The 18179-nt window shown below is 48.1% G+C and overlaps 1 protein-coding gene across 15 annotated transcripts in view; it reads right to left on the reverse strand.

Annotated features, from left to right (window-relative positions):
• Positions 1 to 18179, reverse strand: part of MIB2 (MIB E3 ubiquitin protein ligase 2) — a 325069-nt gene that overhangs the window by 97820 nt on the left and 209070 nt on the right. For all 15 annotated transcript variants that reach the window (XM_085609519.1, XM_085609515.1, XM_085609505.1 and 12 more), the window contains 2 exons: positions 12857 to 13013; positions 4133 to 4287 (listed from right to left, as the gene is read on the reverse strand). In XM_085609519.1, the coding sequence (XP_085465645.1) occupies positions 4133 to 4287; positions 12857 to 13013 (312 nt within the window). The remainder of the gene's footprint in view (positions 1 to 4132; positions 4288 to 12856; positions 13014 to 18179) is intronic.

Consider the following 18179-nt stretch of genomic DNA (forward strand, 5'->3'; position numbering starts at 1 on the left):
TGACGTCGGAGATAACCCATTTTTACCGCGAGGGCATGGCCTTTCATTACCACTTTATAAGCCTCCCAAATAGTCTGTGCCGAATACACCAAACCAAGTTTTCCGTAAAGTAATGGTCAGTCTGTCCAGCCAGTTGTTCTTTTATGTCAGGAATTTTTAAAAGCCACGGGTTTATTACTATAGAGCTGCGCTGTGTTTACTGGTGGAAAGTGAGCTTGACCCACACCGGGGAGTGATCCGAGATTCCCCGCAGAAGCCCGCGAGGATTCTGAAAATGGCCCACATCCGTCAGGAGTGTAAGGAAATAATCTATACGGGACATACTTTTGTGTGCATTGGAGTAATGGGTGTAATACGACATATGTGGTTGCAGTGAGCGCCATATATCTGTCAGTCCCATGGCCGGAGTAAATTCCGCCATGAGAGTGTTTGGTCTGGCAGTCGGCCGTTGGGGATGTCTGTCCAATGTGTCATCCATGGTCAAATTGAAGTCGCCCTCCAATATCAGGATGCCATCTGGAAGGTCCACTAGTATGTTACCTAAGTTGCTAAGGGCCTCCTTCCCCAGTGTGAATTCCCCAGTTAAGATACATTAAAGTCACATTTAATGCCTTCCCCTCCCAAGTGGCCTTTAGGACCGCAAATATGCCTTGTGGGTCCGCCCAAGTACAAGTGGGTGCAAGAGCTAGACGTTTGCGTCCTAGGATACCAGTTCCCCTGGAGCCAGACGTAAATCCCGCATGTACTAATAATTTGTAACCCCACCTGCTGAGAGCCTTGCAATTGTTACCTACAAGATGAGTTTCTTGTAGCAAGACGATATCTGGTGCCGGTCTCTTTAGTTACTGCAACACTACACCCCTCTTTATTTTGTCCCCCAACCCATTAACATTCCACGTCAAGGCGAATAATTTAGTAACGGTGATATTAGCCATTGGGGAACAAAGGTGAAAACAGAGAGGTGGACCCGGTATGCCCCCCACGGAAGGGAGGGGATCTAATACAATCAGGTCATTCACACACTTGAGTTGGGGCTGGCTACTCAGTATGGTGGACTGTGCAACAGTCTGTCCCTTATATGTTGTCAATTGAAATTGGTCACAATATGTCAAGCCTATTGGAGTTCCCTGTGTATCGTGACAAAAAACATTAACATAAACAACAACCCTCCAACATCCCCCCTTCCCCTCCCCTCCCTGCCCGTGGATTTCAAACTACCCCCCCCCCCCAATCAAGGCAGAGTGCATGTCGCCCTCCCTCCATATACGGGGTGCTTGGTGTAGAGCCGTCCCACCCTCGCCGTGAATGAAGGATAGATACATATTACACAGTAAATCAATTAGATCCTTGTGAACCCATCTATACTTCCAATCGTCTATGCGGCAGAGCACTAACAGTTCTACCCAGATTGATGGTGGTCGGCCCCCATTAACCATCCACGGGCCTCAGTTTCTTACGAAATGTTCAGTTGTATTTTCCGAGGTCCCAAGTGTCATTCAGGCCACTGTAATCAGCAATTCCCTACTTCCTACCCTTTCATCCCCTCGAGTCCGAGGCATGCTCCTCACGAGTTGGGTCCTCACGAGGTGCAGTCACATTGTTTGGTTTGTCGCCTCTGATTCGGTCTTGTCTGCCGTTGTTTTGTTTCCCAACTCGTCGCCAGCCCTCTAGCTACTCCCAAGTCTTTTCTGGGGAAGAGAAGAACCAGGTTTTACTCTCCGATTCAACTCGGAGCTTCGCTGGGAAAACCACAGAATATTTTATTCCTTTGTCTCGTAGCGCTTTCTTGATCGCTGTGAAACTGCGCCGCTGGGCCTGCACTTTAGTAGCGAAGTCCCTGAAAAACTTGATTGCACTGTTCTCCAACTGTAGCGGCGGTCGAGCACGAGCTGTTTGAAGGTCCACATCGCGGTCCCGAAAGTTAAACACTCTTACTATGATGGGCCTCGGGGGAGCTCCCGGCTTTGGCTTACGTCCAGGGATTCAATGAGCCCGTTCAATGGAAAAATAATTGGACAGGCGTTTCGGTGGAGGTTTAGTTGTTATCAGGTCTTCTACGAAGAGGTCCGCCGCCGGCCCCTCCGCTCGCTCCGGGACCCCCAGTATACGTATGTTATTTATTCACGCTCTTCCTTCATATTCGTCGAGGAGGCCTTCAATCTTTGCCTGCTGTTCTCTGAGTTGGGCCACCTGCTGTTTGAGGTGATCAGTGTCAGACATCAATGTGACTGTGGCTTCTTCCACATCTCTTACTCTTGCATCCATTTTTCACAGGTCAGCTCTGAGGAGGAAGATCTCGATGTTGACAGTGTCAATGCGGGATTCTAAGGATGTCCGCACCCCCGCAATGGCCTCCATGACATCATGGAGGGTGAGGTCAGGTTGAGGAGGCTGGGGGTGAGGGTCGTTTGTTCCTCCCTTGGCCGCTGCTTCGTTGTCCTCTCCCGTCTTGCCCCAGGCAAACTTGGCTAGTGTCTTTTGGGCCTGTGTTTTGGGCCCCCTGCCACTGGGGTGTATGGGTGCTCGCTGTGACAGGGTGTATACCAGTAATCGCCGCCGCCTACCCAGGGAGGGGGGAATGATAGTATCCCTCCCTGTCGGTTTTCCTGGTAGGATAGGCGGAGGTGTCCTCCGGTAAGTGAACGCAACTGAGTGCGGCCTTGATTTCTGCTATCAACAATCGAAGAGCGGGGGAGGGGGGTGGGGGGGAGCTGGGGGAGGGAGGATACGGCAATCTCACCCCGATGGCTTTGCCAAGTTATCTGGACCAGTCCCTTGAGCCTCGTAATGAAGGTAGGAGCTTGGCCTCCGATGTGGGGCCCCTTTGGCATGCAACCTAGTTGGTCCGCTTTAGAGTGGGTGAGGAGCCGCTACTTAGGTACTGGTGTCCCTCGCTGGTCTAATTCACCCTGCACCACTACGGGCCCGCTGCAGCGACCCGCGGGGGTCGCGTTCGACGCAGGCCTTCAGCAACTCTTCTAACCCCCTGGTGATACAGCAGTGCAGCAGTTCAGCTGTGTGGCCCAACGAGGTGGTGGTCTGGGCCAATGGTGAACATTTGGTGATGTGGGGGATTCCTGTGCAGTCCCTCCGTTCTACTAGGCCTCAAGCCGGGGCCTCAGGTAGTTTTCAGGCCAAGGGGAACGTGCGCCTCCCCCCACTTGCAGGCGTCACTCCTCTCTACAAGGAGCTTGCTAGCTGTTCTGTGCGAGGCCCCCGGTAGGCCCTGATTTAATTGCAGAATGCCACCGGGCCCTCAAGCCATGTCCCCGCCGCTACACTCTCGCCCTCTCACCTCTGCAGCCGGGGACACGGGATCGGGCCACCATGTTGTGTGCCTCGGAGCTCCAAGGGCGCCGTTCCGCAGTTGCTTGCTGCTTCCCGTCAGGCTCAGGCTGCTCGCTTCGTGCAGCGTGGGTGTCAGTGGGATCTGTGCCCCCTGGAATGAGGGGGTAATCGCTGGATTCAAGTTGGATAGATGGTAGAGAACGGCGAGGGTAGCGGAGCCGCCTCAGAGTGCGCCCATTCTCGTCAGCTGCTGGCCATGGCCCCCGAGTATTATTTTTAGGTCTCGCCTGACCCAGCGCATGCGCTGGTCTGGCGAAACTTTTTGAGAGGGCTCCAAAAAGTGCTACCAGGCCAGCCTACAGCTACAGTGCATGTGCGCGGGCGCGTGCGCTGCGCTTTACCGCGATTACTTTCACTTTCGCGGCCGCTCTGATGTTTGATCGCTTTCACGGCAGCATGGCATAGCCAATAGGTCTCGCTTTTGGGACCTTATAAGTATTTAGTTAGGCAACTGTTGCATGGCTAAACACTTATAAGGTCCCAAAGGCGAGACCTATTGGCTATGCCAATGCTTGTTTAAGTTTCAGCAGGGTGAATCAATTAGGTCTTTTCAACTTAAACATGATAGAATCATCCATCCTGTAAAACTGTTAGGTCTTTACAAATGTGCATATACATATATATATACATATATATATATATGCATACAGATGCATTTACAGAGATTCAGAAACAAACAGAATGAATAAATGAAAGCAGACAGAAGATAAGAGGCAGCAAACTTTGAAAATGAAGCAGGCACAACCTGCTTTATGTACGCCCTCTTAAACTCCCGACAACTCACAGGGTGTTTCCTTTCAAGGCAGCATGGTGGAGCACGTTGAAGCCCTGGCGGTTCTGTACTGTTAAGTCTATGTTGGGCACATCTGTCAGGATCTCGATAATGCTTGTGAAGTCAGCAGTGATAGCATAGTGTAGGGGTGTGTCCCCCAATGAATCCTAGGAATAAAACAAAGAACAATGCTATGTAACACTGCAGACTAAGCACAACAGTACAGTATGAAAATGACAGCTTGTGGGCACATACATCCTAGAGATTAAAGAAGCACTCAGATTTTCATATGAGCAAATCTACACCTGCATATTTGCTCATGCTAAAATGCAGTACACAAATATCTTCTAGAAGTACTGTTTCTTAGGCTACTTCTGTAAAGTCTTGTGAATTCCCGAAAGTCGTATATCTCCACTTAATCCAAGGACATGGGTACACTAGGTGTAATAATTGGACCCCTAATTAGGTTTGGTGTTCTCTCTCTATCGGCTAGCTTCACTGTGAGTGACAGCATTTTGTTCTTTCTTAAGGAGAATAGCGACAGATTTTTTGTTCAGTGCCAGGAACTACTGTGCAATGTGTGCTTTTTGAGACCAAAACAGTTTTTGCTTTTGCCAATGTTTGTTAGAAACGTGAAAGCCCGCAGCTTCCACAACAATAAGGTTTTACAACAACCATTCACGCATTGACAAAACTAAATGGCTGACCAACAATTTCAGACCTACTGGCTTTACCAATGATTGTTTATTTTTGTTTCCCATAATCTTATTAGTTAAACTCATTTTAAATTATGAATATGTTTGGGAAATACTAGTGTATATCAACAATTTTACTAAATGATACTGCAAAGAAATGGTACCTAATTTTTTTCAGTAGTTTAAGGAAATAGTTTTGCATTTTATTTGTGAACATTCTATTTTGAAAGCAAAGAAACATCAATCTTGTTTCCAAGCTTCTCTAAATATTTGCATCTAAACAGAGAGCATTCTGGGAGCAGTATACATAGCCTCATATTGCTAAACATTGAAAACGTGTGTGCATATTTTTATACTCTAACCACTGTCAGTAGTGCAGTCTGGGCTTACAACATTTACTTAGAGTGCTCACCCTAATAATAAAGCCTTTGCATTAATAAACCATAAATACAAGTTTGAACAGCATTAACACAGACACAAATATTACCTTAACTGCAGGAAATGCCTTTTCCCTGATCCATAATGTGGTACTGTAAACTGCCAGCCAAAGGGTTTGAACTGTAGTGGGTTGGGCCTACTTGTCCCAAGGACAAAATACACATGAAAACTTGTTGCCCTTGACCCCAAACAATATGTCCCGGGCGTCGGGCTATAGGAATTCCACATTCCTGCAGGTGGTATGACTCTTTTTAATCCTTCCATGAAAGCTGTGATGAAAGGAATGCAGAAAAGGGATTGATGCTTCCTGTTTTGTAGATACGCTGCAATGGCGGCTAAATGTAGGTGTATGGAGGTATATCAAAAATGCACATTTTGCAACAGTAAAAAGTAACAAACTAGTTGTTGTTTTGTTGGAGAGGATGGATGAATGCTTTGTAAAGTAAAATAGTGAACAAAATGTTTCCATTTAACAGCACAGTATACCCTTGTGTTTGGTGTTCTAGCCGCTTTTAAAACAGTCATGCATTCTGGGGATAGATTTAAGTATCCAAACTCTATGGCTTCAGGAGCCAGATTGCAAGATTAAGCTGTTTAGCGTTGGTATGTCACACCCTGCCCCCGCTGTGAGTGGGAAGGTTTGGATAGCTTCTTGTGAGGTACTAGGGTTAGCTTTAGTAGTCGCGTTGCGTACCATGGTTGTTGAGCCCATGTGGGAGCTGTAGGAAGCAAGCTCTGTATATGATATTGCCACTATGTGGTAATACCGTGCACAGTGTCCAGGGGTCCCCCAAAAGTGTACAGCGCTCAATGTAAAACCCAGTGCTCTATTAGTGGCAGTGTGGGCGAGCAGCCTTAGGCCTAACACAGAGAGTGTAAGACATTTATTACAGTGATCAATAATGGACACATGACTCAAGGAGGAGATCCAAACCAATTTTTGAAAATTATACTTTGTGCTTTATTTTAAGACCAAGATCTTCGCAATCAGGTAAGTACGTTTTTAAGTAAAAATACTTTTTACTTTGAAAAATCGACACTTAGAAACTTTACAGCACAGTTCAATGTAATCCTTTGGGGAAAACAATATTGGGGTTTAAACAGGTTAGTAAGGCACTTACAAATCCAGTCTTTGGACTCAAAAGTCAACAAGGGCAAGGGTCAGGTGAGTACCAAAACTGCACTACCAGTGGCACAGGGCAGGCTGGGTGCAGTGGTCAAAATCGGAGTTCGGCCTAATGCTTTACAATGGGGAAAGGGGGTGCCTGGAGCCACACTGCTTGCATGTAGGTAGATCGGTTGCAGGGGCCAAGCTTTGGGGAGTCGGATTAAGCACTGGAGGGGCCACAAAGTAGCACCAAACATACACCACCAGCGGCACAGGGGTGGCCGGGTGCAGGGTGCAATTTCAATGTTAGGTTCCCCATGCTTTTAAATGGGGATTCTTCTTTCGGCAAAGAGGCTGCAGGCGTGGCACTGGACGTTGCAGGAGGGACACTGACGACAGCAGAGGTAAGTTCAGATGTAGGAGGTCATAGGGGGACGGTTGGTTCAGCTCACCAAGGCCAGGGGCCTCGGGTGCATGGGTGCCTTTTGATGTCAGAGTCTTCTTACCGGAGCCGGTCGATGTCGGGGAGTGTCTCGATTCACACTGCCGGGCGCCTAGTGCAGGTCAGAACCGGTCAGCCAGCACTGGACACAAGGTCAAGATCGCTGTGAAGACTTCACCGCACAGGTGAGCCATTCAGACAGGACTGTGGGCGTCGGGTGCAGGGTGGGTAGGACACACGGATCTGCTGGGATCCAGGGTCCTTGGAGCTTGTTTCTTCTTGGACAGGTCCGCTGTGCACAGGAGATTGGAGTCTCTGTCGAAAGCAGCTGTAGTCCCAGGGTTTTCAGAGCTCGCTGGCTGCGAGAGTGGTTGCCGGTAGGCAGAAGCTGGAAACAGGCTGGTAGGGCTGGGGCTAAGGCGGTCATAGTCTTCAGTCTTCTCTGCAGGGCGCTGGCATAACAAAACTTGAGCCCCCCCTGCAAGGTACATATTGCCCCCTCTGAATTCAATCTGTAGCTCTCCTGCCAGAGTACTGTACTGAGGGGGCCCCCAGGAGTGTGCCTCCCCCCGTACTGCGGGGGCGTGTGTTACACCAGTGCTGCAGGGTCACCTTCTTTGTTTTAGGTCATTGCAGATCTAGTTTTCAGGTCTGGGGGAACTGCCTAAATACTAGATTTGTGGGCTTTTTAGGGGACTAGCAGGTAGGGGTAATGGGCACCTTACATGGGGTGACTACACCCTCTACAATGCCACCCTCCTGTGGGAGGGGACATAGACCTAGCCCTGATTGGAGTGATCTCCCCATCTTTAAGATGGCGGGGACTGAAAGATGTGCTTCACCTCGCCTCCCCCACCTTAGGGGTGGAGTTGGTAGAGGTTCTAACTTTTCCTGACTGTTTTCATGCTCCAAGTGAGAGTGTAAACCAGGGTCTGCCATCAGCTGTTCGAAACGAAGGATGGTGGTTGCATTAGAAAGGTGGCAGGCCTTTGAAGCTTCCCTCTTCGAGCACTGTACCATCCTGGGTGAGGAGGTGTGACACATCTGCCTAGGATGTGCATTGTGTCTGGTCCCAGAGAGAAGGGGATCTCTACCCAGGGGTCCAGAAACATGTCTGGTGATGGCTGGCTGCCTACAGCCAGTCTGAGACCACACTATGGTTCATAGGTTTTCAGTGAGCACCTCTGAGATGCCCTCTAGGTACATAGTACAATAAATACCACATGGAAAATCAGTGTGGATTTATTACAAAGAGCTGTTTGGTACCAAACACTCATGGAGTCAGTGAAGCCATCATGGTGCTGTGGAACTCGAATTGTCAAGTTCCCAGTGCATGTACTCTCTATGGCTTCCCTGGCACTTACAATATTAAGGAATAAACCCTAATATTGTAGTGGCAATTCTGCTCATGCAGATATGCCCACACCTGAATGTGTAGTTTTGCATGACGCACTACTGCTATGCATGAAACCATAATCCTTAGAAGGGGCATCACTGTTTTGACTGGTAGGCGAAAATGTGAATGAAAAAGATCCAGTTGGTTCTAGTGATTGAGAACCCTTTTCGTGATTGGGGTATGCTGTCCCCTATACTAAACTGGGTATCACTCCAAGATAGGGATGTATCTGGAGCGGTTAGAGATGGAATTTTGTTGCATTGATTGAGAAGCCCAATTTGTGTAACAGGTTAATTGTGCTTTGAGTGTCTTTTAGACATGTGGTTTTGGTTGGACTCTTGATCAGCCAATCATCTAGACAGGGAAAGACGTGTATGTTTTCTCTTTGTAATTTTGCTGCTACTATGGCTAGGCATTTTGTGAACACCCTTGGGGCTGTTGTCACCCTGAATGGTAGCACTTTGAATTGATAATGACGTCCACTTACCAGAAACTGGAGGTAGTTGCGATATGCCGGGTGGATTGGGATGTGGGAGAATGAGTCTTTCAGACCGAATGCTGCCATGAAGTAGCCCTTTTGTAGTAGTGGTATCGAATTCTGCAATGTCACCATATGGAAGAGTTCTGACTATGAATTGATTGAGTGGATGTAGGTCAAGGATGGGCTGTAGTGAGCCATCATTTTTTGGTATGAGGAAATAAAGGCAGTAGACTCCCTTTTTGAGATGTTTCCTTGGGACAGGTTCTTTGGCCACTTTCAGTAGCAACGCCTCTCCTTCTTCCTTCAGCAGATGTAGAGGTTGTGGATTTAGTATGTGTCTTTTTGGCTGAATATTTGGTGGCTGTTGAGTTAGTTCTAGGCAATTTCCCTGCCTGGTAATTTGCAGTACCCAATGGTATGATGCTATGTCTGGCCACAGCTGCTGGAACTGTTGCAGCCTTCTTCCGACTGGTGTTTTGTGATAGAGGAGAAGTGTGGGTAAGTCACTGTTTGGGTGTGGGAGCCCCCTAATTGGGAGCACCTCTACCTTTGCCTCGGTTTTTGTATCTGCCCCTAAAGTAGCCACGGTTTTGTCTGTTGGTAGTGTTGTTGCTGTGTTTGATATGAGGTATTGTCACTGGTACACAGCTTTAGCGCCCCCTCTACCTTGGTAACGCCAAAAGGGCTGCTGCTTTTGTGGCTTTGTTGGCAAGGCACCCATCCATTTGGTGGTATTGTGTCTTTCATTTTTCAAAGCTGCGTATCGAAAGAGGTTCTCCCCCTTGAAGGGGACGGGACGTTCAGAACGTGTTGTTGCACTTCTGGTTTGAAGCCAGAGATGCATAACTAATCATGTCTACGCAGCATGATGGAGGTATTTATGCCCCTCGTAGTAGTATCCACCCCTTCTAGTGCACATTTCATTGTGGCATTGGATATTTGCCAGGCCTCGTTTCCCAAGTCTTTTACTCGTTTTTCATATTTGTTGGGAGATTTTGTATGGGTTCCTGCATCTCATCCTAGGTTGCTCTGTTATAACAGGAGAGTAGCCCGACCGAGTTGGCAATCTTCCAATGGTTTGCATGCCCTGTTGTGACCCTTATGCCTTCAGAATATTGTCTGAATACATTCAGTACAGATCCTATCATGGGCAGGTATTGCACTGTGCGAGCAAGTGTCTCAACAAAGAAATCAGTTTGCTCCTCAGTGGTGTGCATTGGGTGCTTGTGGTACTCTTCTGCTCTCTGAATAACACTGAAATGAGGAGATGTCATTTGGTGGTGATGCCTTCGATGGTTCTGGTGGTTTCATGTCTGCGACGGAAAGAACCACGTTGTAGGTATCCCAGGGGTCTAGTGTGTGGTTTTGTGTCCTGTGTCCCCTGTGAATCTGTGTCTTGGTTCTCCTCCTCTTCTTCCTCTTGTCAAGAGGATGACTGTGTTTGTGGGGAGCCAGGTGGGCTACAAGTCATTGGGTTTGTGGTTCTGTGCTCTAGTGTCACCTTCTTTGATCGAGGCAGTGGCAGATCCTGCTCTTGTGACTGTTTTGGCAGTCTCTTTACGTTTTTTCTGCATGAATTGTTGCAGTCCTTCAAAAACTATGCCCTGTTCTTCTGTCGGCATATGAGACTGCGTCTTTTGTTTGTTTGGAGCCGGTTGAGTGTCCTCAAACTGTGTGTGGCTTTGTAACCCCAAATGTATGGCTTTTCTTCTGTCCCGAAGTGTGGTCATAGCGTTTTTACATCCTCAGAGTCGAGGGCTGCTTTGATTCGGAGATGTTCGATCCCAAGCGTTTCTTCGGATCCGATGTTTTAGGTGGGAATAAAGTCTGTTTGGCATTTTTCGGTGCAGATGTGTCTGCAGCTGCTGACTTGTGCTTTGTTGCCGGAGCCATCCCCGTGATGTGGCCTAGTTGCCCGATCGGGATCGAGGACATTCTTGCTCCTTCTCGGCTCAGAGGCATGCTCGCAGTGTCGTACTGAGTCCGAGGGCTGTGGCGCACTGTGGTATAGTGGAGGATGTGTACGCAAGATTTTCTTGGCACGTGGTGGGTCAACAGTACTTACGGTACATGGCGTCGTCTTGGTCCTCGGTCCCAACACAGGAATCACCTATGGCGATGTGGGACCCTTGACGTGTACAGGAGTGTGTTCCTCACCGGAGGACGAATCGAAGGCGACATACTGGGGGCTGGCTATGTCCACCCCAGTTCCTGATGGTGCACCGGCCTAGATTTCTCTGCCTCGGCTGCCAGCTCCATGGTGTGTACCAGGCGACGATCTCTTCGGTTCTGAAGCATTGTTTTGTTTTAACACACTGTGCAGGCTGCGCACTCATCTTGTTTGTGCTCTGGGGATAAGCACGGATTACACACTTTGTGAGTGTCAGAGTGTGCATACTTGGCTTTGCACCGAGGGCACCATCGGAAAAGGTCTTTCTTCTTCTCCATCACCCGAGACAGGCGTGTGTGTGTCGCTCACCGGGTACTCGCTTCACGGTGTCTCAGATCCAATGGTGGCTGCTGCCACTTAAACTTGGTGGAGCGGGGCGGGCGGAGGTTTAGGGGAATAATTAAAAAAATAAAGCAACTTGCCTACCGCACACTGCCTCCATGCTCCTCTGCTCCCCAGCCAATCCAGGCACAGCTCTCGTGCTATTACCCAGCATGAGAGAAGCACTGGGATTGGTCTGAGCGGGCCAAAATTCCACTCAGCTAGGATCAGGGAGCCTGTGTCTCTTCTCCCACCCAGATGTGCAAGACAGCTGGGTTAGAGAAATGTAAGAGCGCATGTCAGTTTGGACATCCTAAGACGGCTGGCCAAACGGACATGCACACTTACGGTGCACCTACCACTCCTCCTCCCTCACTCCTCAACATAATAGTTTTATCATTTTATTGTTCATTTGCTGCCTTTCACCAGTGGGGCGACGCTCCTCCGCCGTAACGGTGGAGCTGCCCCTGCTCGGATCTGTTCAATGTCGTTCATTGGATCTCCAGTTGAGTTTTCTTTACTGCAGGCAATGAGTCTTCAAGAGCTCAGACGCAGTCCGTTCGGGCCCAATGGAGTAAAAAATCTTTCTAACAAAGGAGCTGCTGAACATGCGCAATTCCTCGAGGGGGATGAGAGACGACGCACGCCGCCGATCATAAAACTTCCTCGAGGAAAAAAACTTGCATAATTCAGGCCAATACTGGATGGTAGGAGTATTCATAGCATGTGCATTTGCATCCAACACTACAAATTCACTGTTTTCATTGTTGCTTTCCTTTGTATGGTCTAAAAGAATTCCGTGCTCACCACAAAAGCTAATTTAATTCTACCTTCTACTATGGTTACATAACCCATTTTGTCTGTGCTTACGTTTGTGTTAAATATGAAATAAAGATTAATAAATGGTTGTAGTTTTAAAACTTCCAACTTGAAATGCATCTTCAAACATATTTATTCCAAAATGAAAATCAGCGGAAAGATTAGCATACAAAACAGCTTGTGGTCTTTAGGATTTATTAAGCCGTACCTATAATTATTGTGCATCTTTAAAGAACTGTAGCATTTCCATTTTTTTGATGGGCTCAGAAGAATTTTAACGGTTAGTTGCCAACAGAAGAAACATAAGATCTGAGCTCTAATACTTCTTGCCACATTTGATTATGGAAAAATCATCTTGCTTTCATTGGCCTCAGTTACATTATTTGCCACTGTAGGGAAGGCATATTTGCATATAAATACCATCTATGTATATTTTTAAAGGATATTGTACTAAAACTAAAATTTTACTTGGCCCTTTTAAAATCTTTATACCATAAATTCTAATCTGAACACTACCACCAATTTGGAATTCAGTACAACGCTGAAGTACTCAGCTCAAAATCATAAACTGTGAAGTCAACTCCATTTTCCACATACACAAAATTTAAGCAAGGAAGACAAAATTCTACTTATAGTCTATTGGATAGAAAATGCCATGTCACAGAGTTTCGTTAACCATAGCAGTTACACATGACGGATTTGCTGACACACATTAGTTTTAATAAAATCTAGAATTAATGTAAAAAAACAAAAACTAAAAACAATTATATAAGGCTTGACAAGACATTTCCTATGGCTACTTCTTTTGCTTGCTCGGAAGACAAAACACTGAGCTCATAATGATGGCAGAGATTGACCTGACCTACCTGAACATTGACTGCACAGTTGTGCTGGCACAAAACCCGCACTACTTCCGTGAAGCCCTTGTTGACAGCAATGTACAAGGCGGTGCACTTGGCATTGTTCAGAAGGTCCGTAGTGGCTCCTTTGTTTACCAGTAGTTCAGCAACTTCAGGCTGGTTTCTAGGAAAAAAGGACAAATAACTTGATTATTTCTCGCCACTTGTTGCTTTATAGGGAAATGGACTTTGTGTCATAGATCTCTAGAGGCCAATTCCATTTCAGGACCGAAGGTGAGGATTATATATTTTTTTCTTCGCATCTTTATTACAGCAGCCAATCGGTAAACAAAACCTTTTTCAACATTATGCTCAAAACTACAGTTCCCATGAGTGCTTGGGAATAACTATCAACGGCCCAATCATAGCAGAATAACAGTTCGATAGTCTTTCCTTTATCTTAGGTCTGCCTCTTTTTTCGCTGCATGCCTGCAAGTCAAGTCACGTTTTTCGTATCCGTCTTTACCTGCCAGTGTGAGTGTGTCTATTTACATTATTATTACTGTGTGTAACTCTTACGGCCACGGGAACGTGTTTCTGTCCTCCTCTGCGCCACTATTCTGATTTGGCTCCGTACCGTGGTGCGTTCCTAGCTCGCTTGGTGGCGCTGCAGGCTGGTGCAAACTCGCTCTACCGACGCGCGGTTCCCGTCAGTTTCACAGCTGACTGCATGGATCGCGTGCCGGTAGCAGCAGCCTGGAGCCTTTTGCCCTGGAGAGTGGCGCCCCAGCACGCTGGAGTCAGTAATTGACTGGGGGAATCCCCTGAACTGTGTGGCACTGATGCTCTACCAAGGGTGGGTACTGACTGCATATTTACACCCCCAGAGGTCTGTATTTCAATTGTTGGACACAAAGGTCTATGAGGAAACACGCTCTCAGGCACTACATTTTTCTCTATTGAATATTAAACCGAGGGGTGACGTTTTCCCGGTCCTTGACCCACATTCTAAAGCTCTGTCCACTACAAAAATCTTGACTGGATCCCCATTTGCAGCCACGTGACTGCCTCCACTAGTCCTAGAGGGGGATTTAAGGCACTATATGCGTCAGTGTTGCCTACAGTAGTCCTAAAATGGGAGATATTGCGCTATAAGTGCCTGTTACTGCCATAGTTTCAGGGCTTTGTCTATTGCAGTAACTTTGTTTTCATTATGGAGGCTGAAGTGGACATGTATGAAGACCCTCTGGATGCCCTACCCTGGGGTGATGACTTTTACAATGTGGTGGATGCTTCCATTTACAGGGCAGTTGATGAGGCCATGGACCCTATGGAGGAGCGCTTCGTGCAACAAATTGCGCGTGAATGCGTCAAACGCCGACAAACACTGCAGGAGGCCCCAGAACAGAATGAAAACTCGCCCTCAGATGATGAAGCGGGTTCGTCCAGACCATGGCCCACTCGTCTCCCCACCACGGAAGCCCCAGCCATAGAGTCCAGATCCGATATGTTGGAACCAGAAGAAATTCTCCACACCCGATCAGCAGAATGGGTACCCCAATGACAAGGTGGCGCACTAGGTGGCAAACCACCACCGCAAACCCCTGAAGAATTAGGCACATAGCTGCCTCCGAGGGGGTGTGCTCACCTGGCGGACAAGGTAGCATTGGCACCAGAAATCGACCCTAGGATTGCTACCTTGTAAGCCAAATTTGTTGAGGACCCCAAAAAGGACATTGATGGATCCTGGAGAGCTTGCCAGGACACGCTTCTGGACATGTGGGCCTGCTCACTAAAATCCTTGACATGGCGGAGGATGCCAAGTCTTCGGGCTCCCTGATCTCTCCCCAGGTGTTTTCAGCATGGGTGTAGAGGGAGATTATCTTTCTATGTAACACCAACTGCGCTCTCTCCAAGGAGCGGTCGCTCCCCCTTGATAAAAGTGGACCCAAAGCTTGGGCACCTCGCTACCTCGGAGGAATGGGGCAGTGGCCCAAGGAGGGCTGTTCGGAGAGCCTTTTATTAAAGAGCTCGGAAAATTTGCAAACACTTTCCCCTCACGAGACAAAGCCCAAACGTGCATCAAAAGAATTTTCCCCACCCGGGTTTTTCACAGGGCCAGCTGTGGTAGGAGCCACTAGGCCGGCCTTTCAGCATCTCAAGCGCCCACCAGATGGCAAGGCTACAGGCGAGGTTATTACCAGGACCAGCAGCGGTTCGCCACCTTTTACCCCACCAGGAGGTCAACGCTTCAGAGGCAGAAGTTTCAAGGGACAAGCTAATCCCTCCAATTCTGGTGCGTACCCATCATTCTTCTTTAGTCCAGGTAGGAAGCAGACTGGTGCTTCTTCTCCAAAGATGGAGGACACTCACAACGGACCAGTGGGTCCTGCAAACAGTGCAGGGATTTCAAACAGAATTCTATGGCACCCAGCTCCAAGCCACCGGCCCTCAGCAGATCCGCTTCTCTTCCCAGGGAGCCGCAGTTAGTGACGTGGAGGTTCAATCCCTCTTGGACAAGGGTGCGATTCGGCAGGCAGTCACCCCCCCCCCCCCCAGTTTTCTCAGCAACCTATTCCTGATCGACAAGACTGATGGAGGGCCGTCGCTGTGTCATCACCAAGTGAGTTCAATGAATGGCTGGTTTACTTCCATTTCAAGAGAGAGGGCATCTATTTCCTGCGGGAAATGTTGCACCCTAGCGACTGGATGGTCCATTTGCACCTCAAGAACGCCTATTTGGTAATCCCAATTTTTATCCCTCACAGGGATTTCTTCAGCTTGTTTGGCGCCATCAGGAGTTTGAGTTTTCCAGGCTTTCTTTAAGGCTCTTCTCACCTCTTAGTGTTTCACCAGGGTTCTCAAACCGGTGGTGGAACACCTGTGGGCACCTCATTATCTACCTAGACATTGTGCTTCTGATGGCTCAGTGTCCCAGACAGTCGTCACTTCAATTACAAATGGCGATAGACCTTCTGGAGGACTTGGTATTTGTGGTCAACGACACAAAGTTCTTTTTGGTCACTTCCCAGAGAGTGACCTTCTTGGGGTTTGTTATCGATTCAACAACCTCATCCCTGAGCCTCCTGTCTTGGAAGATTGCGAAGATCAGACATGAATTGAAGAGAATTCTGGCAGAGCCCTGCACGTCATTGCATCAAATCGCCCACCTCATTAGCCTTCTCTCTTCCTCCATCCAGGCCATTTTTCCAGGACCCCAACCCTATTGAGCCATCTAAGGACTCATGGCCTCCCATCTGCGCAAAGGCCTCACTTATTCACAGACAGTGTCCCTCTCGAAGAGACGAAGGAGGAAATCTCCTGGTGGCTTTCGCACATGAAAGCCTAGAATGGGAGAGCAATTTTTGGGTCAGTCCCAGACCTCGTCATCCGAGTCAAATACCAGAAAGTCAGATGGAGCGCAGGGTGTAGCAGTTTTTCCATGGGAGGGTCCTGGTCCCTCCAAGAGCAGACCGTGGACATATATTGCTTAGAGCATCTAGCAGGGTCATTCACAGTCAAGTATTGGAGGAAAAACAGGATTAAATCTTGTGTTCTCAAGATGGACAATGTCTCTGCAGTCCGATGCATTAATCATCGGGGGCATGAGTTCCAGGGTCCTCTCCGACCGGGCCACGAATTTCTGGCAATACTGCCTGGATCATCAAGTCTCGGTTACAGTGGTGTATATGCTGCGTCAGACAAACGAGGTGGCAGATTGGCACTCTCGTCACCGTCGGGACTCGAGCTTGTGGATGCTCCATCCGGAGTTGTTTGCAGCCCTTCAGGAATGTTGGGGTCCATTTTCAGTTGACCTGATCGCATCACGACTGGATCACCAGCTTTCCCGGTGCTTGAGCTGGAGGCTGGACCCTCAATCGGCAGCGACAGATGCCTTAATGCACGACTGGGCTCTGGAACAGGGATAAGCATTCCCCCATATCTACTGATCACCTGTGCCTCAGCGTAGAGCCAGAGACAGAAAGCAGACGTGATGATTACACCAATATAGAGATCTCAAGTTTGGTTTCCAGTTCGTCTGGAACTTCCCTGGGATTCTCCAATTCCACTCACTTTCTTTCCTCAGCTTCTTCTCAATCCGGATTGCAGGCCACACTGACTGGTATTGGAGGGCTCCCTCACCCTGATGGCCTGGTGGATAACCAGGGATGTTGGTCGGTCCTGGGACTTTAGGCACAAGCTGAGGAACTCCTGTCGAGAGCCTGGGCAGATAGTACCGTTAAACGGTACAGGTCAGCTTGGAACAGATGGACAAGTTTGTGCCTGCGTAGGGGTGTGGATCCCATGGTCGCCAACGTTGTTCAGATCCTCAATATCCTAGCGAGCTTGGCATCTGACAGTTTGGCCTACCATTGCATCAATACCTTCCATTTAGCTATATTGGCAGGTCATACTCCCGTAGACAGATCTCCCATGGGGGAACACCCTTTTGTGTGCCCCCTTCTTCGAGGAATTAGGCTATCTCGCCCCCCAGCGCCACGTTAATTCAGAGCTGTGGGATGTGAACCAGGTTCGTAACCCAATAGATTCTTATCACAAAGGAGTTTATCGCAAAGCTGGCAATGTTTTTATGTCTAGTGTCATGTCGACAAGTGTCGGACGATAGAGCCTTGGATATCACAGGTAGAATTTTTTCCCCATCTGGAGTACCATTTACTGTTGGTGGACGGATGAAGTCCAATACCAGAACCTTCTCCTATTCTGCGTTTCTGGATTCCCTGAAGTTATGTGAGGTGCAATGCCTTAAGGCGTATCAAGAGATGTCCGCGGAACTCAGACCTCCAAGCGAGAGACAACTACTCATTACTTTGCAAAAAACGCTTAAGGTCTCCTCCTCGACCATCACGAGATGGGTCCGTTGGGTGATGCAGGAAGCCGGCATTGATCGAAGGGCTTTGGGAGCCCATTCAGCTACAGGAGCTATGGCCTCAAGGCTTCCTCCTTGGAAGCTCGTCTCGAGGACATCAATGAATGCTGCATATTGGTCCTCTGACTCTACCTTCAAGAGGTTCTATATTAAGCCAGTGATAGATAGGGATCATTTGGTGGTGAGCACGCTTTGAACCAGCATAATCCTCGCCTCTAGTCCTGAAATAGAATAAAAATTATTACTAATGTGTAGGAAAGTTTCAATTCTATTAAGGACATAGAGGTGAGGATTATCCCGCCTGGCGAGATGTCACTCTTTATGGAACCCACCCTTTTACTAGTAGGTACTAAAAGAGTTGGCCTCTTTACTAGTATTTTTGTTTAGTTGAAGATGTCAGGACGCAATTTACATGTTTTCATGAGAATCCATTCTGATGACTCTCTCTGTTCATAGGATTGG

This window comes from Triturus cristatus, chromosome 1_2, assembly GCF_964204655.1.
Source record: "Triturus cristatus chromosome 1_2, aTriCri1.1, whole genome shotgun sequence".
NCBI classification, from domain to species: Eukaryota; Metazoa; Chordata; class Amphibia; order Caudata; family Salamandridae; genus Triturus; species Triturus cristatus.